This window comes from Castor canadensis, chromosome 19, assembly GCF_047511655.1.
Source record: "Castor canadensis chromosome 19, mCasCan1.hap1v2, whole genome shotgun sequence".
In the NCBI taxonomy this organism is placed as follows: domain Eukaryota; kingdom Metazoa; phylum Chordata; class Mammalia; order Rodentia; family Castoridae; genus Castor; species Castor canadensis.
This window is the reverse complement of record NC_133404.1, coordinates 41,231,164-41,251,144: the sequence shown is the minus strand read 5'-3', so window position 1 is coordinate 41,251,144 and position 19,981 is coordinate 41,231,164. Positions and strand designations below refer to the sequence as shown.

Below are 19,981 nucleotides of genomic sequence, written 5' to 3'. Positions count from 1 at the left end.
CCAATGAGGAGGAAAAAATTGGTCCCTTTCAAGTTTGATTTTGCAATCGTGGCAACAAGATAAAACAAATACATGAAACAATAATCAGTTTTTAACTTTTCAGATTGGCAAAATCAATTTAAAACCCAATACTGGTGAGATTATGGAAAACAAAACACACTTCACGTCCTATTTTACAGAGTGTACAGGAAGTTGGCAATGCTGTCAACCTTAAAAATGCATATAACCACAGACCCACCTAACTTACTATTTGAAACATATCCCATACACATGCTTGTATGGTCATTTAGATACATAAACACATCCATTACAATACTTTTGTAATACTAAAATATTCGAGCCAGTTATAGTGGTGCATGCCAGTAATCCCAGCACTTGGGAGTCTCAAATAAAAGGATCTTGAGTTGGAGGCCAGCCTCAACTACATATAGAGTTCAAAGACAGCCCAGGCTACATAGCAAGACCCTGTCTCAAAATTAATTAATTGATTAATTAAATAAATGAGAGAAAAGGAGGGAGGGAGGGAAGGAAGGAGAGAAGGAAGGAAAGAAGGAAGGAAGGAAGCCTAGAGGACTACATTGTTATGTTAAGATGGACAGTCAAGTAAATTGAGACTATGTAGAGTTTTACAACAGAGAATGTAGTAATTACCTCTTTCTTGAAAACTGACTGCAGACTGAATGTTTCATGGTAGGCCAGGCACCAGTGGCTCATGCTTATAACCTAGCTACTAAGGAGGCAAAGATCAGGAGGATCATGGATCGAAGCTAGCCCAGGCAAAGAGTTCATGAGACCCTATCCAGAAAAAAAACACAATACAAAAAAAACCAAAAACCAAAAAACAAAACCAGAGCTGGTGAAGTGGCTCAAGTAGTAGAGTGCCTGCCTAGCAAGGGTGATGCCCTGAGTTCAAACCCTAGTGCCACCAAAAACAAAAAAATACATACATACATAAAATGGTTTATGGTGGTATACCCTAAATGACAATAAAAGAATGGACTAAACTACAAATCTAAGTTCCTGAAATAAAGGCAGCTATTGTTTTAGCCACGTGCAGTCCTGAGGAAGTTCTACACATTCACAAGAAAGGCTCACCTGCCAGAACAGAGAGTGTTGATCAGCTGCTTCTTACATTCTTCTCCACTGGATTCACCTAGAAGTGCAAAACACACTGAGAAACACGCTGATGTGTGAAGAGAGAATGGCTACTATAACTGGAGGAAAATTACCTTTTCCATAGGCCAGATTTTCCTTCTTGGTAGCCAAGGCCGTGAGAATAATGGGCAGTAACTCCAAAGACTTTCCACTGATGAGGCTGCCCTCTTTGATAACTCCAATAAACTCATTGGCCAGTTCAACCAATAATGGTCCTGGAAAACGGTGAGCCTTAAAGTCCAAGAGATGAAGAAAATCTTACGCACGAATGCAATGTTTGAAATCTCTTTCCAAGAAGTAAGTCTTTTGCTGAAATAGTGCCATTGACACTGAGACCCAGAACTGGTACTGAGAGACTCATGGACTCTGTTCTTCTGTTACAGATGTACAACTGTGAAGGCCTTCAAAGGAAAGGCTCCATCACTTCCCTAATGTTTGCAAATTCTTCAAGGCGACATGTCCATGGTACCAGAAAAGCAAAGTGTACATCTAGGTGGTTTATAACTCATTCACCAACTTTTCTGTTTTTAATAATAGCTCTTATCCATACACAGAAAATATGGCAAGTTTGTATTTAAGCGTTCCTTCCCACAACAAATTATAGCTACCCGGAAACAAGTAGGTTGGTTCAATCTTCCATCTTACCTCCAGCATTAGTAATCCCATGATCTCAGATGCTACTTGTTTCTGTAAATCTCCTGATTCCACTAGATGGATACAACAAGTGTATATCTTATGTCTCCTAAGGACTCCATCCTCCTCAGAGCAGGGGGAGCCTTGTTGTTTGAAACAAGTGATACAGAACAAAGAAAGGGAAAAGGAAGAAGTTTTAACAAGGCTGAAGGGTAAACAGGAAAAAGAAATTTGTAATTCAATATGGAAACTGGATTATAAAACTACTGATTATTAATGGTGGACAGCAGCATGGAGGGGCTTTGAAAAAGAGATTAATTTAGCCAAAATAAAGGGACTAGAATATCATCTTTTGCTTATTAATTTTAGTAATTATATAGTACAGGAGGAGGAAACCATCTAATTTTAAGACATTTTGGGAAGGGAGTACTCAGTAATTAATGCCTTTAACACACTTCATTTCAACTGATATCAAAAGAATGACAAAGTAATGAGAACCTCTCAAAGTAATGAGAGGAAATACCTCTCTTCCATGAAAGACATGAGGACACTGTCAAAAAACAGCCAAAATCAACTTCTTTAGACCTCTGGAAACCAACTAAAGACTTCAACAACACAAGGAGTGTGTGAGACCCTGGTGGATCTCACATGTGATCCTAGTTACTGAGGAGGAGCATAGTTCCAGGCCAGTCCAGGCAAAACCATTGTGAGACCCCATCTCAATGGAAAAGCTGGACATGGCAGTGCAACCTGCCATCCCAGTGATCCTCGGGAAGTGTCAAATAAAAGGACCACACCCAGGCCAGCCTGGACGAAGTGAGATCCCCACCTCCAACATAACCAGAGCAAAAAGGGCTGGAGGTGTAGCTCAAGTACCAAAATGCCTGCCATCACAAGCACAAAGTTGTGAGTTCAAATCCTGGTACCACCAAAAAAAAAAAAGAGAGAGAGAGCATATGCGGGCAGGAGAAGTGGTGTCTGGCCCTTGCCTGTGACAGGAAGGCCTTGCTGAAAACACAACAAGTTGCGGCAGCTACACATGGTGACAGCAACACACTCACTCAGCCAGGAGCACACCCACGCTCAGGGAGCTAAGGTGGAAGCATAAAAGAGGAGAATCAGAGTCCAGGTGCCTAGGCAAAAAGCGAGACCCCATCTCCAAAATAACCAGAGCAAAAAGGGCTGGACGTGTAGCTCAAGTGAGAGAGCGCCTACCGTACAAGTTTTAAGCCCTGAGTTTAAACCTCAGCACTGACAAAGTACACCTGAATCTCAGTGAAAGCCGCAAGCTGTCTGGCATTTATCCCTAGCCCAGCCCAGCAGCCATACAAGTGACAAGACATTCAGACAGCAGTATTTCCCAAATTCATGTGTAGATTCAACACAATCTTCACTAATACATCAGCTTCTTCTGTTTTGCAGAAACTGAAGCTTATCTTAAAATTTATATGGAAGCATACAAAATCCACAATATCCAAAACAATCATGAAAAAGAAGCATTTCTTACCACAAAGTTATGGTAAGTAAGACTGTGTGGTACTGGCATAAGGAGAGACAGACAAATCAAGAACAGATCTGACAGGCCAGAAATAAACCCTTGCATTTACAGGCAATACCATATACAAAAATTTACTCAAAGTCAATCAAACACTTAAATGTCAGAGATAAACTAAGCTGCGTATGGCAGTGCACTCCTATAATCCCATTACTCAGGAAGCAGAGATGAGGATTATAAATGCAAGGCCAGCCTGGGCTATATGAGACCTTGTCTCAAAAACAAAAACAAGGAAAGAGAGCTAAAGCTATAAAACTTTGAGAACACAGGTATAAATCTTCATGATCTTGGATTAGATAATTGTTTTAGCTGTAACACCAAAAGAACAAGCAACTAAAACAACAAAACAGATGAACCGTACATCATCAAATTTTAAAACATTGTGCTCCAAAGAATGCCATTAAAAAGGCAACCCACAGAATGGGAAAGAATTTCTGCAAATTTTATGCCTAACAAGAGACCTGTGTAGGAATCAGTACAACTCAGTATTAAAAGACGGTATGATTTGGAAAGAGCAAAGGACCTGAACAGACAGTCCTCCAAACAACGGCCAGTAAGCTCATGAAAAGGTGCGTGATGTCATCAGGCACCACAGCAATGCAGATCAGACTCAGGAGACCCACTCTGCCCTCACCAGGATGGCCAAAATGAGAAAACAAACCATGAGTATTTAGAGGCTGTACAGCCACTCTGGAAAAAGTTTGGCAGCTCCTCAGTTGAACATAACCTATGACCAGCTAAGCTCCCCAGTTAATAAATGTACCCTGTGACTAGCAATTCCACTCGAGATTTACTCAAGAGAAATAAAAACTTCCCACAAACAAATACACAAATATTCAGACCAGTATTATTTATAATGGCCAGAAAGTAGCAACAACCTAAACATCCATCAATGCATAAACAAAGATGTGGCATCTCCATACAACGGAATGTCACCTGGCAGTGAAAGAAAGCCCGCTACAACACGGATGCACCTTGGGAACATGAGGTGAAGAGTCAGTCTCAAAGGACTGCGTGCGGAGGGACTCCACTTACAAGAAACGTCCAGAGTAGGCAAATGTACAGACAGAAAAAGCAGATCAGGGTTTCTTAAGGCAGGGATGGGTGGGGGCTTTAGGGAGATGACAACTAATGGTTCAGTGCTTCTTTTAGGAGTAATGAACTCTGAATATACTAAAAGCCACTAAAGTGAGTATTTTAAATGGATAAACTGTGTGATAGGTCAACATTCTCAATGTGATAACAAGAGTGTACTTTAAAAGGGTGAATATTTTATTATGTGGATTATGTCTCAAGTTTCTTTTGGTTTTTTTTTCTTTTTTTTGGTGGGGCTAGGGTTTGAACTCAGGGCTTCCTACTTGCAAAGTAGGTGCTCGATTGCTTGGGCCGCACGTCCAGTATATTTTGTTCTGGTATTTTGGAGACACTTCTGCCTAGGCTGGTCTCGAACCGAGATCCTCCTGATCTCAGCCTCCCAACTAGCTCAGATTACAGGTGTGAGGCACCGGTGCCCAGCTTGTATTCAGTCTTCACAACTATGGGTTATATACACAAGCAATTTAACAGGACTAAAATGATTTGAAGGTAGTTTCCATAAACACTTGATAATGCATGATATTTTAGGCTAGGCTTTCCAAATGTGCTTCTAACATGGTTGGTCATCAAAGTAAGAGTCGTGCTAAGTTGTCCAGGTTTGTCTGGCCAAGAAATAAACTATCCTTATCTCTTCTATTTAGTAGTGCAGATAGGCAAGTGCTGCTACTTCGTTATTTCCTTTGCTCTGCTATTTCTGAAGTATTCAGCACATTTCTAAGAAAATTGACTTGAGGGATTCTGAAGGTTCTTGTTGAAGAGGAAGAGTATTCTGTGCCCTTCCAAAGGAGACTCAATTTTTTTGTGGACCCAGTTAACATAACCATTAGGAGTCCAAAGCCACTTTTCATTTTGCTTGTAGAATTTTACACTGCTACAACTTATAAAACCACGAGTCACAATCTGAACACAGAACTGACCCTTGTTTAAGGCAGGGAAACAAACAAGACTCATTGGGAATTCAGAATCTCTATGAAGGCACACAGATATTCCATTCAACCCCAGAGCTCCTTGGCCCCTTGACAAATGAGCACAGTGAGTACTAAACATGGTTGTTCTCTTCTCCACAATTTCAAAAGCACAACTAAACCGAAACAGGCTCCAAGATCTGCACTATAATCGCTGGTAGTCACTCTACTGCTTTAGTTATTCTGTAGAATCCCCCAAGCACAGAAACGTTCCTGTGCGATTTCAACAGTAAGTAGCAGCAGTGCCCAGAGTAAACAGATCTACCAATGAAACCAGTGAGAGAAGCAAAATTAATGATTACCTTTGAAGATGGCTCTCAGGAGGGCTCCAGTGTGTTTTCCTTTCACTGCATGAATCTGAAGGAGATTAGTCAACTGCAATCAAAGAAAGAAAAAAAATCACAAGTCTCTGGAAATAGGTCCTTTACCTAAATGACCTGTACACACACATGAAAAGGCACAGTCAGGTTCCAATCACTCAGAGAACCCAAGGTTCACAAATACTTAAATTTTTATTTAGACAGACCAGAGCAGATCTTAATAGGATCCTGGGCCATCAAGACTAAAATATACTCAGAAATTCATTCGACACACACTTACTGAGTATTTAGTCAGCAATAGTTATTTTATGCTATATTTTTGGGACATATACTCATCTTTTTCCTAGGTACAATGTAAGGATGAACAAGATGGACGTGGTACTTCAGTTTATAACAGGATGGGAAAGGGTGACAAAAAAAAAAAAAAAAAAAAACACCAGAAAAAAATTTGAAAAGGAAACAAAAGAGAGACAATCACTGAAGAAAGGGAGGCAACTTCAGCTAGGGTAGTCAAAGTTTCTCAGGAGGTGACATTTAAGCAGAGACATGGAGTATGAGAAAGAGCTATTTATGCAAAAGAGAAGAGGAGACCAAGGTACTCTGTGCACAAATGCCCTGGAGGAGCGAAGAGCTTGGCATGGTTAAGCACTTGAGGTTAAAAACAGGACCAATATGGCTAGTGAGTAAGAAGGAAAACAAGGTGAGTGTGCAGCAATGGGCAAGGATCAGGCCATGAAGAAACTTTGGCCATGGTAGAAACTTAGACTTTGTCTAAGTGCAAGAGAAGTTGCTAAAGAAAAAGGAGTGAAATGATAAGACAGTAAGAATCAATCTTGCTCCTTATATAGAGAATGGGTTGTGGGGAATTTAAGAGTAAAACAGAAATACCTGTTAGGAGATGCTACTGTGTTCCAGTGAGAGAGGAAAGTGGACAAGCCCAAAAAGACAGCAGGGGAGATGCATGGGTTGTGCTGTGTCTCCCTCAAATCTCCTATGTTGAAGTTTTAACTCCCAGTACCTCACAATGTAACCTCATTTTGAAGTGAGGTTGTTGCAGATGTAATTAAGTTAAAGTTATTAGGGTGGGTCCTAATGATTGACACCCTTATAAAAAAGGAAAAATCTGAACAGACAGGTACATAAGGAAAATGTCATGTGAAGACAAAGGGAGGGAGCAGGCGAGCCAAGGAATGGCAAAGATGGCCAACAAACCTTCAGAAGCTAAGGGGTAGGCTGGGAACAGATTCCCACAGCCCTCAGGAGGAGCCAATACTACCAACACCTTGATTCTAAACTATTAGTTTCCAGAATCATGGAAAAAATCATCTTTATTTAAGCACCCCAGTTTGTGACTTTTGTAACAACAATCTTTATGAGCACACTAATATAGAAAGAGAGATTCGAGATACGTTTGAGAGCTAGATGTGCAAATTCCTCATCGTTTGGAAGTGAAGCGGGTACAACGCTAAAGGAAACAAAGATATCAAGGCAAACTCCTAAATTTCTGGCTTAAGTAAAAACTGAATGGATGGTGGTTCCACCCATCTAAATAACCTTGAGGGCTTACAACAGCCTGCTAGATCCCACCTACACTTTCTGCGTCAGGAGGTCTTTTGTGGATCTCAGAACCACCACTCTGAGATATCCAGGTAGAAATGCCAAATAGACAACTGAACATGCCAAACTAGAGGTCAGAGGAGGGTTCAATGAAAGCAGATGAGACTATCCAGACAGAGAATATAGTATGAGAAACGCCAAACATGAAGCAGCTGCCAGCAAAGAGCATTGCGAAAGTGAGACCAATAACATAAAAGGATAATCCAGGGAGACGAGTATCCCAGAAACCAAGACTAATAAAATGATAAATTTGATTTCTTCTACAACTTCCTGAGCTTGGTCTTTCTAACCCAGGTCCATGAACATGTAATAAGAAAGTTCCTGACAGCTCTTGCTCCAACCCTCCAGACACTTGGTGTAACCCTTAAGGCAGGGATTCTCAATCAGGAGTGATTTTTTTCTCCCTCAGGGCTCACTAGACAATGCCTGGAGACATTTCTGGCTATCACAATTGGAAGGATGCTACTTGAATCTAGTGGTAGAGGCCAGAACAACAGAATTATCCAGTTCAAAATGTGAATAGGTTGAAAAACTCTTATTGGAAAAGTTCATTTTCATCAGAAGGCAATAGAGCATACAAAGAAAATAAAGAAGCTGGCTCCAGAATCAGACCTGGCTGTGAACCCTGGCCAGGCCATTTACTAACTATGTAACTACAAGCAAGTTATTTAATCTGTCCTGTGGTCCATTTCCCTACCTGAAAGAACTAAAATAATGGGTACAGGACCGTCCAAGGCTTAGCACACAACATTGATTTCCTTCTCTTCCCTCTGTCCTTTCTTCCCTTTTCTCCTCCCTCTACTTACTAGATCTTCAGTCTTCTGAAGATCTGGAGGGGAGGATCAGGAGTTCAATGCCAGCCTGAGCTACACAGTGAGTTTAAGGCTAAACAACTCTCCCTTTCCAGTGTTTTCTATTTCTGTGTATGTTTTTTTCTTTCTTTTTTTTTTCTTTCTTGGTAGTCTTAGGTTTTGAACTCAAGGCCTCATACTTGCTAGGCAGGAGCTCTACCACTTAAGCCACAACCCCGGCCCTTAGTCAGCATTTATTTCTTCCTGTTTTACCTTTTTTTGTTACTATTGTAAATGTGCATGAATGAGATTGACTTTTGCGTACTAACTTGATATTCTGCTACCACAAATTCATAATTTATAGATGATTTTTATCACCAGTTCTCAAGTTTTGTAGGTATACTATCAGTTCATCTGCAAAAAGAGATGGTTTTACATCTTTTTCCTGTTCTATGCCTCCTGAGGCTAACTGCAATAGCTTGCAGACCAGATCAACATTCAATAGTACTGGAGGCAGTAGAAATCACTGCCTTGTTCCTGGACTTGGTGGAAATAGGCTAGGGCTCCCCATTAAGATGCTGACTTATATGTCGTTTATCATGTTAGCAAATACCCAGCCATTCTTACTTTCTCAAGTTTTTGTTAGGAATGGGTGCTGACTTTTGCCAAAGGCTTTCTCTGGTCAATGAAGATAACCATACGGAATTTATAGGACACATTTTCTAATATTGAGCCTTCATTATATTCCTGCTATTAAAGCCACTTTATCATGTTTTTTTATTTTGTAATATGGTGTTGAAATTTGTTCACTGATGTAAGATTTCATCACTATTTGTAAGTGGTATTAGTCTGTAGTTTCCTTTTTTTATGCTATCTTTATCAAGTTTTAGGGTATCAATGTTATGCCTGCTTCATTCAAAATCTTCTTTTTATTTATGCTCTGAGATAATTTATGTAGTATTAAGACTACCTTTCTGATCTCTAAAGATTAGAAGTCTCCTGTGAAAGTGTTTGGGTGTGGCATTTTTATTTGAAGTAATTCTTTGATAACATTCTTTTTTTCTTCATAATTGGTCTGGTTATACTTTCTATTGCAAATTGGGTCGATCTTATCAAACTGTATGTGCCAAAGAAATACATTTCCAGAACTTGGGATGTAGGTCAGTGGTAGAGGGCTTAAAACATTCCTCAAATTCCTTTTAGAAAAAGGTAGAAAACAGATTCCAAATAAATAAATAACTTAAATGCTGGTTTTAATCAACTCTGGTCTATCAAATGATTTAACTCACTCAAAGAGCTGTCTCAAAAAACTGCTACAAAACTAATCGTGGATAATTTCAAAGAAAAAAAAAGATCAAAGAGTATACCTACATAAATTCCTGGTTAGTACACTGGATAACTGAGATTAAGCTGCACCTAGTTTCAACACTAGCACTAACAATTTCCTTAAAAATACAATAATGTCCTAACTTGCTTACATATATGTTAATGCTTAAGGCTCATGTTGAAGAGGGATTCTTTTCCAGGCAGAGATCTGCATAAGCTAAGGTCATTTATCTTGAAAAAAAGGAACAAGATAGCAAGTAAGAAAATTAAGAATAAAAAGAAAGATTAGGAAAAATAAGCTAATATAATGTAATTGTTTCCTTTTTTTTTTTTTGGTGGCTTGGGGTTTGAACTCAGGGCCTCACACATGCTAGGCAAGCACTCTTACTAACGCCACCCTGCCAGCCCTTGTTTTGTGAAGTGTTTTCTCAAGATAGGGTCTCATGAACTATTTGCCGGGGCTGGCTTCGAACTAAGATCCTCCTAATCTCTGCCTCCTGAGTAGCTAGGATTACAGGCATGAGCCAAGCTATTGTTTCATTTTATAATCATGGAATTACACAGAAGACTTGGGCATTGACTTTCTCTTTTACTAATACTCTGAAAACATTTTGCTCAAGCAAGAACCCAATTCAAACCCCAGCTCCACCAAAACAAAACACATTTTCCTGCTCATGAATTTATTTCCTTTAAGGAAAAATATAAATGAAGAAGTATCAACAGCAAAACTGATGTCTCAGATCAATAACTGCAGTCTGGATATTATCCTCAAATAAGGATTGTTCTGAGGTTCTTAAAAATATGCTAATTTGCGCACACACACAGTAGTAAAAACATTCCAAGGCTCTTTCAGGTTTAAATCTAGTCACAAATGGCCTTAAACTGTCTATTTTTCTCACTCCCCCAATTTCTTTATATCTCTGAATTGTTAACAAATAAATCCTTATCTCCTCAGGAAGACTGGTGAGGTAAAGGTAGTAAAGTAAGTTCCTTCGTGCTCTTTTTGAATTTGTCACCAGGCTTGACATTTGCTTCCAGGAGAAAATGTACTCACATCATCTTCTTTCAGGGTTTGAAGAAATTCCTGCAGTTTATCTGCTGTTTTATCTGCTGCTAGAGATAAGATTTTCTGGTCCATTGCTGCTTACACCAGTTTTAACTGTAAGGGAAAAAATGCCAGAGCTGAATGAGCCTCCGAGAGTAAACAAGCTTGGTTTGTTTCCACTTCGCTACCTGAATATTTCATACCTATTATAGTACGCCCACCTTATTTACAGATTTATTACACATGGTTTTGACCAAGTACAATCAAAACATTTTTTAATTAAAAGAATGTCAAGCCAAGCACAGTGACTCAAGCTGTAATCCTAGCTGCTTGGAAGGTGGGTCGAGAGGATTGTGATTTGAGCCCAGCCTGGGCAAGAAGCTCATGAGACACCATCTCAACCAGGGCTGGGCACATGGCATGCATCTGTCACTCCAGCTACTTGGGGAAGCACAGACAGGATTTCAGCCTAGGCTAGCTGGAGAATAAAGTTCGGCCCTATCTCAAAAACAATCAACTCAAAAAAGGGCTGGCAGAGTGGCGCAGGTGGAAAAGCCTAGTAAGTGTGAGGCCCTGATTAAAGTCCCAGTACTGCCAAAAAAAAAAAAAAGTCAAAAAAATTTTAAACTGCCACATGTACATTATGTGACTCAGCTGATGTGGAGAGACCCTCACTCAGCACTGTGGTACTGTCAGCTATTGTTAAATATGCGATCTGTTGAGTGTTTTTGTGCCCTTAACTTTGTGAAAATCTGTCTCCCAAAAAGTAAATGGTATCCAAAAAAGCACGGTAAAAGTTATGGTTATCCTTCCAAGGAAAACGATCCAGCGTCCACAGCATTGCAGATAAAGAGCGTTACAATCTGGCTTTTGTTGAGGAGTAGTGACATATATATACATACAACAGTGACTTCTGTGTACTGCAGCCCACTCCAGGTGGTAGGTAAAGCTATGAATGTTCACACCTACTGTACATACAGTACAGATAAATTTGAGCACTGTGTTTCCTGGAAACACATACCTGCAGATACCAAGGCTCTGCTACAAACACTCATAGTAGGTGAACAGATTAGCAATTACCAGCTGCTATGAGAAGCTGATTCTTACCCTAACCAAAATAATCTCAAACATTCCCTGGAATTTCATTATTAGGAATCCATATTCCAATCAGGTGGTTTCACAATTTTTGCCCACATTTTTATCATCTGCTCAACACACTGCCTAAAACCAAACTGCTATTTAACTGCATATCAAATACATTATGAAAACATATACAAGAGTATATATTACAAGCATGTTAGTAAGCAAATGAGTAAACCAACAGTCCTGTAAATGCTAAATGTGAACTAAGTGGTACAAAAAAACAAGTGAGACATTAACAAGACTAAAAATGTAACTGTGTGCTCAAGTGTTAGAATATGTCCCAGCAGAGGAAAGCTTGAACTAGAACTGAGATTAAATTTAGGTAGTCAAGACAATCAGAAGGATGAGGGTATCACGATGAAAGCACGCATGAGAACTTAAGAACTTATTTGGGAAAATGAGTAAACTGATGTAGACAGAGTTCATGTAGAACGGTGAGTAAGAAGGCTAAAAGGATAAGATGAAAATAAACTGTGCAGGGTCTTAAATGCCAGGTTAAGGAACTTAGATTTTGCTCTGTAAATAACTGAGAACTATCAAATTTTCTGAGCAAAAGGGAATCTGGTAAGATTGAAACTGTTTGAAACAACTAAACCTCACATTATTGTGCAAGCTAAAGTGGGAAGGGAGAAAGGAGAAAGAGCAGAGACCAAGAGACCACTTAGAAGGCATGTTAGTGGTGACTCTGTGCATCGGAGAGGGAGATGGAGACATGCTGGGCAGACAGGAATGAGCGAGAATACAGAAGTAGAAGGAAGAAATTCACTGCTGTCCTCTGCTTTATCCCAGGTCCCCATCTCTACAATGGTACCGTCATCCACTCAGCTGCTCCGACCACAAACCTAGTTAACGTCCTTATCCACGCTGCCCTCGCTCCCCACATCCACTACCAGTCCTGCCAACAGCACCACCTCACCTCCTGCTCCTGCCTACTTCTCTCCAGCTCTAGACTGCCACATTTCTTCAAAGCCACCGTCATCTCCCGCACAACCACAACTTCCTAACTTGCCCCTCTGCACGGCAACTACAGTGATGTTTCTGAAACAAACCCAGGTTTTGTGACTTACTTTCCCTCCACCCTATTCTCATCTTAACACTCTTCCGCAGCTTTCACTACAAAAGCCTGAAGTCAGAATTCAAAAGACCTACAACATCTGAGCCATGACTATCTCCCCTTCATCGCTCTAGACAAACATAAAATGTGTTGGTACTGGGGTAGTGGGGTTTAAACTCAGGGCTTGCTAGGCAGGCACTCTACCATCTGAGCCATGTCCCCTTCCCTCCCTTCATCACTTTATATCCTAACACAATGCATTGCTTTCAGTCCTTCAGATCCCCAAGTTCCTCCAGTCACAGGCCCTTACACATAATTTTCCATCTAAAACTTCAAAATCCACCTTTCCATCCCTGCCCTCTAATCTTTCATTGTTAATTCCTACAAATGCCTCACACTGAGGCTTGAGCCATACTTCCTCAGCTCAGTCCAGATTAAATGGCCCCCTATTTCCTCTAGAGGCATTTGCAAAACCCACATTTTCTACTTCAGCTTTATCACACACTATCTAAAAGAAAATATTAACCTTCAAATCAGAAGACACAAAAATGCTTTCAGTACAGAAGAGACAATCTGATTTTGAAGACAGTACTTTCTAAGAATGTCTACTAAGAAAATAAGACTTTCCCAGGCTACCAAGCTGGACAGATGCTTCGGCAAATTTGGTTCAAAGCTGTTTAAAACCAGTCCAAAACACCTAACCCAAACGCCCGTCATCAGTCTTCACTAGAAATCTAGACAGCACTCAAGGTGGTCTTCACACTTGAAAAGATAAGGCAATTTTCAGTGCAATCATTCTCAACGCTTCTGTGTCAAAGACAATACTTCCTAGTGAGGGTCTGCTAGAGACGAGCCAGTGTGGGTTGCAGTGCACAAGTGCATGGGACCACCACTAGCAAGCTCTCATATAGCCATCTTTAGCTCAACTAGCAAAAACTCTGTCTTTCTTATTATCTCTTATGCTTTCTCTTCAACAAAATCGGAGAACAAGAGGGCCGAACAGGTTCTGCATGGAAGTGGGGGCGGGGTGGGGGGAGGAGGCCCAAGCAATGTATACACATGTGAGTAAATGTAAAAATGACAAAATATTGCAGGTTGTTTTCCTTCATGAGCATCATCTCTAGCCACTGTTTTTAACGACTATTAATCCATTTCAATTTATGCTAACAGAAAACATTAAATTTTTTTTTTTTTTTTTTTTGGGCAATACTGGGGTTTGAAATCAGGACCTCATGCTCTACCTCTTGAGCCACTCCACCAGCCCCTTTTCATGTTGAGTATTTTTGAGACAAGGTCTCACATTTGTTAATCAGGCTGGCCTCAAACCTCGATCCTCCTGATCTGCCTCTCAAGTAGCTAGGATTATAGGAGTAAGCCACCAGTGCCTGTCCTCATAAATACATTTTTAAAACCCTACCCTTTACAAAATCAGGTTACAAATTTGCATCATAAGAATCAATATCAAGACCATTAAAATGGCCTTTATCTATATGGTTAGTTAGTTGACTTTCTCAGAGACAGGTGGCTCATGTCCCACTTTTCTCTGTCGTGTAATCAGGAAATAAATCCAAGCACTAAGCTGGAACTGAATACAGGTTAATTAATATGATTGAATGATGGATTTTACTGGGATGTAACCCTGGACCTATATAGCAATGAGGGGTTAAAATACTGACAGCAAACCTCGGTGGGAACTTTATCCACCTCAGACAATAGCATAACCTAGAGACTCAAGAGGAAAGCATTCATGTACACACTCACTACTGCTGGAGTTGTACATGTCACAGAAAAGAAACACGGGTCCACCAGACTGAGACACATGGAAACCACAGATCTGTTCCTATTAAAGCATGTTCAAGCTTCTGCCTTGGTGACCTGGGAAATTACCCTCGGAACTTAAACCTGTAGAAGCCAAGCCAAACTGGTATCACATGCTTGTATAAACTATCATCGCCGTGGCTATGCACTCACCAGTTTGCTGTAGATAGAATCATCAAAATCCCAGAGGCTTACAAAAAGTTTGCACTGATTAGAATCACTTCTTGAGGAATCAAAGCAGTTACTGTTGTGGAACTGCATTTCTCAGAACTGCTCACAGAACCTCATCTACTTGAGTCATTTAAAAATAAATATAAAAAGTCTACAGGACTTCAAGCATCATTATCTCACCTTCTCTGGGCCTGTGATCATGCATCCCCTCCTTACAGTCCCTCAGCATAAAGTAAAAACGTACCCTCACATTCCACTAGGAAAGGAACGGAGATACTCATGCTCCGACATTTTTCTACATTCCCCCAAATGTTGGTACTATGTGCAATTTCTTCACACACAGGTTTTAAGGAAACCCCTGCTTACTTTTTACGGTAGTCAGCTAATGGATGTACTAGAAAAAATCGACACAAGAGCAGTAAATAGATTAAAATCCATTCTATAATACAAAAATGTTCTATGACTTCAATTTAAATACATATCAAAAGTTCTAAAAGGTTTTGTTTTCCAAAAGTGCTGATTATTAGAAGTCTCTTCAATACATTATGTCCAATTATTTTTAAAAACTAAGCCACATTGCTGACAAATATCTAAAAAGCAGGCTGAAATCACTTGTCAATTAAGCCAGCTTCCTTCATTTTACTGAGGAGTTTCTCCAGGATATTGGTGCGTTTGTACAGTCTCTCAGGGGCTGTATTCTATGCAACTGGAAAAGCTTGCTGCAAGTCTGCCATGAGTAATCTCTTAGATACATAGTACCTGTTCCCCTCATGGTTTTCAGATCCATGGGGAACCTTATACTTCATATCTCAAGTTTCTGTTCTTTTCAGATTCCACGAAGGGCCAAGCTTTGCTGGCTCTTCTCCTGCTGGAGGATGCTCTTGAGGTGAGTAAGGCTGGTCAGTCTTTAGTTCTTTACTTTTCTCCTTTCCACTCGTTTCCAGTTTGTCTAATTCCCGGAATGCTTTCTATGGGAATCTGTTGAACTCCATCTTTAAAATATAAATCAGAATAGTCTTTCCAAATCTGGGCCTGTTTTTAAACTTTTTAATTATCTCCTTCTGCTTTTTAATGACAGAAAATTCTGTGTATGGAATCCATGGATTTAGCTCACATCTCACTGAAGTGACTCCTTCATAATTCTTGATGTAGCCAACATACTTGGTTTTGGGTGTTTTGATTTCTTAAGAGAAATTCTGTTTCCTGAAATATGCAATTGCATATTCATCTCTGTGAGTAAGGAAGCTCAGGATGTCATGTTTTATATGATGTTCTTCCAAATGATTTATCAGGTGTGTTCCACAGCCCTTGACTTAATCACCTGAGGTTACAGCATAGAAAACAGTATGTGAATCCTTGAGATGGGAACATGAGGAAACAGACACCACCAGAAACACGACCATCTTTAGTTAAAGCAAAGGTTTCATATTCTGGGTGAATGCCATGTGAGATACTCATCTGGCATTGGGGCAGCTGATGGAAAAATATTCTGAAGGATGACCAGTCATTTAAAATTCTTATTTGGCTTCTGGTTCAGGGAAATACCGACCAGATGGTATTCAACTCCACTCCTGCACACTTCCAGCCTTGCAGCCTCTTCCCTGGCCAAATGTGCAGACAGAAAACTGGCCTCTTGCCTGCGCTTGGTTTCAGGGTCTGTGATGGTAGACATACCTCTTTGATCAATTCCATTGGAATAGTCCCCATAACTTGGAGTGTCGGCCTCCTCTAGAATATGACAGTCATTTATTTTCCTCTTCTCTCCAGGGTTTGTCTCAAGCCCAGAAAAGGCTTTTGCAGACAGGACTGGTGTCCCACCATTCAGCTGCTCACAAGAGAATAAGTTCGCATTGCTATGAAACTGTCCCTGCCACAGGAGGTGAACTGCTAACTGCCTTCCTAGCTGGCTGGTTCTGGCCAAAGCTGAGAGGAAATCCTGATCCCAGGTGGGAGACTCTTGACTATAAACTTCCTTTTTCAACATGGATAGAAACTTGGGGAGCTGTTTGAGGACTACAGATGGTTTCCCAGAGGCACTTTTTACCCTGTCTTTCTTGTTCCAAGAGTTGTTGTGGCATAATGGTAAAGATGAGCAAAGAATGTTCTTCCAAAAACCTTGGTGGTTTCATACCAAGGAAGACTGGCACAGAACTGTAGCACCTGCAATAAGACTGCCGCCATATATAGCACTTTTTGTATACAGAAATATCATCATTGGGAGATGGCAGTCTTCCTTGAGATGGAGCCTCCAGGTGAAAATACTTAATTCGGTTTAGGAACATCTTTGCTAGCTCAACTCTTGCTTGCCTGTTGCTGACAGGTGACTACATTTATACTGTACCAAGTTATTCACACCATGTTCAATACTGGGTCTTTCAAACAGGAGCTTCTTCTCCAAGAAGCCTTCAACCACAGGTTTTCCTCTTCATAAAATGCTTTCTCAAGAGCTTGAGGAACCAGAAATGAACTTGTTTGGTGTCTGCATCTTCTTCCTTGTACACACAGGTAAAGAGAGATTCCATATTCAGCACCATTCCTAGGAGTCTGTTTATTTCTTCCTGATACATTCTCCAGGTGAGAAACGAGCAGCTGAGGCATGAACACAACTCCTACAGGATTCCACCAGACCAACAGTTATTTGCTACAGATGGGCTCTGGTGGGAGCTGGAGAGGGACTGGGTTTTTTTTTTCCTCCAGCCATTACATTTACAGGATTCCTCATCCTTACAGGCGGAACACACTGAATGTCTCCAGTTTCCTGGCCCACTAAACAGAGTGCAGTTGAATCTTCTCGGTGATCTGTGCTGGACCACCACCTACATGTTCTTCTGTAGTGCAGTAGTGCTTATAGCACCACCACCATGGCCAGACAGCAGGTACCTGAGCCCCCAGCAGTGTTACAGGAGAGCCCGGTGTGGGCTCAGCTTCCTGGATGGTCCCCTGTCCTGCAGCTGCCCTGCCTGGCCCCCACCAGCCTCAGACATGCAGCTCCAGAGCACCACCCCATCAGGGTCTCCCTCTACATTTCAAATTACTAGGTTGATGGCTGTATCTTCCACTACACTAAACAACTAAACAACACTAAACAACACAAGTGCAGGAACTGAATCTGGTTTTGTTTATCTTCAGCACTTAGCACAGTACCTAGTTCATACTAGGTACCTAACAAATGTTTGTGGAACTGAGTAACTGAACCCCTACAATGGTCAAGATCCTGGGCTCAGCACTTTACATTCATTCATTGGATCCTCACAGCCCCGAGGCAGATGTTACCAGCCCGTTCTACTCTTTTTTTGGGAAGAGATTGAATCCAGGGCCTCATTCATACTAAGCACCAGCTCTATCACTGATCTAAACCTCCAGCCAAAGCCCCACTTTAAATGAAGATGTTTTAGGACTCAGACTAAGGAATTTCCTCCAAGGTTAGAAAATTAGTAGTACCCAAGTCTCTCCAGCTCCAGATCCCAAGATCCCATGCTGGGTGGCAAAGGATGCAAATAGGTTATAGAAACCAAAAGTGACATCTAGGCAGATGGGGAAATTTCTGATAACTGAACGTGAATAAAGCAGGCACATTTGCTAAAAATCGGCTGAACCCATTGGTGAGTACCAGACAGGTGGCTGTTAAGTCCTTTAAGTGACCTGGGAAAGTGGCAGATATTGTGTTAAGACCTGAGGACAATGAGAAGAAATGCCACCCAGGAGAAATCCTGGAGGGAATCTTTAAAAAAAACAAGGGCTGGTGGAGTGGCTCAAGTGACAGCCTGCCTGGCAAGCGTGAGGCCCTGAGTTCAAACCCCAGGAACACAAAATATTTTTAAAAACTGCTGGGAATGGAGGCTCATACTTGTACCCTGGCTACCAGGGAGGTATAGGTAGGAAAATCACGGTCTGAGGCCGGCCGCGAGCCCCTACCTAAAAATAAAGCAAAAAAGGGGACGGAGCGTAGCAAGCGCGAGGCTCTGAGTTCAAACCCCAATACGAGCCGCACCTTTTTTTTTTTTTTTTTTTTTTGCGGTACTGGGGTTTGAACTCAGGGCCTCACGCTTGCTAGGCACGCCGAACTGCACCTTGATAGAGGGGGACTGAACAGCAGGGGCTCAGGACGCGCCACGGGGTGGGGGTGAGGGGTGCGGGAAAGAAAAAAAAAAAACCCGCGCAAACCAAGGCAGGCGATGGGACGCGGCGTGCACCTCCGAACCACCGGGCCAGCTCGACGCCACGTCGGAAAGGGAGCTCTCTTGTCCTAATAGACCCTCCCCCTCCCAGCGGCCCCGTCCTACCGCCCCAGCATCGCGCCCCTGAAAAGTCACCTCTCCCAGGCCGCCGCCACAGACTTCCAAAAAGCCCGCGCCACCAAACGCCGCCGCACTTCCGGCTCTCTGAGCAACAGGTCCCGCCCCCGCGCCGCTCACTTCCGCCGCCCTGGCTACGGATGGAATGTACCATTAAGGCCGAGAGCGTGGGGGGGAGCCTGCCCGGAATTCTTGGGCGTTCCCACTCACAATCGGAGGGGGCGCAGCCTGTCCAAGTAGCTATCGGGCTGCAGAGTGAGTACGCTGGACATGGTCCGGATGGTGTCTACACGGGTTAACCTTGCCTTGTGTCCTGAAATGGAAGTAGCCAGTGAAGAAGGAGGCGAATAAAGTGATTGACAGCCTCACAGGTCTTTGCATTGGATGCATCTGGAAGGCAGAGACAGGATGTTTCTGGGACAAACACCTCTCTCCCCTTGCGTAACCCCAGTGTTTGGTGCCTAGCCTGGCAGAAGTAGTGAATGCTCTGCAAATATTTGTGAAGTGACCACCTGACAGTAGAGTGAAGAGCAATGGAGGGGTGGGCTGAGGTTCTGTTTTAGATTGAGGGACGCCCATGGACAGTTCAGCATGTGAAGGTGATCCGGGTCGGGGTGGGAGAGCAGAGGCCAGTGAGTCCCTTTCATATTGGGGGCAGTGAGGAGCAGGGGGTGCTAAGGACGTGCTTGTAGCACACTGAGTCCATGGCAGGTGAATGTCACGGAGATTGTACAGAAGATGAGTTCTGATGGGGGAGGCCTGAAGGCAGGGGCCCTGTAGCAGGCTGTAAATTGTCCCAGTGGTAGTGTTCTACACAGTGGCAGTGGAGACAGGAAGAGTGGATTGCCTGTGAAAGGGATTTAGGAAGGAGAGCGAGGCCTGGGGATGTGAGGGAGGAGTTGAGGAGTCTTCTGGCTTGAGTGACCTGGTGGGGTCAGAGGTTGGTACTGCCCGTTGGCTGTCAGGGAGCCCAGGAAAATGAGCAGATTGGGGGGAGA

At 42.0% G+C, this 19,981-nt stretch overlaps 1 protein-coding gene and 1 pseudogene across 5 annotated transcripts in view; both read right to left on the bottom strand.

Annotated features, from left to right (window-relative positions):
- The window catches only part of Fanci (FA complementation group I), a 76,602-nt gene extending 57,454 nt beyond the window's left edge, over window positions 1–19,148 (bottom strand). Inside the window, exons 1-7 of one of the 5 annotated variants that reach the window (XM_074061821.1) lie at window positions 19,002–19,057; window positions 17,044–17,180; window positions 10,512–10,616; window positions 5,706–5,778; window positions 1,801–1,931; window positions 1,230–1,386; window positions 1,096–1,153 (exon numbers count right to left, since the gene is read on the bottom strand). In XM_074061821.1, the coding sequence (XP_073917922.1) occupies window positions 1,096–1,153; window positions 1,230–1,386; window positions 1,801–1,931; window positions 5,706–5,778; window positions 10,512–10,595 (503 nt within the window). In that variant the 5' untranslated portion in view covers window positions 10,596–10,616; window positions 17,044–17,180; window positions 19,002–19,057. Of the gene's footprint in view, window positions 1–1,095; window positions 1,154–1,229; window positions 1,387–1,800; window positions 1,932–5,705; window positions 5,779–10,511; window positions 10,617–10,705; window positions 11,088–17,043; window positions 17,181–19,001 lie in introns of those variants that run through there. The other 4 variants (XM_074061820.1, XM_020165470.2, XM_074061823.1 and 1 more) reach the window with 4 other exon arrangements.
- Window positions 14,160–17,021, bottom strand: LOC141419248 (histone acetyltransferase KAT2B pseudogene; annotated as a pseudogene).
- Window positions 19,149–19,981: the final 833 nt, after the last annotated feature.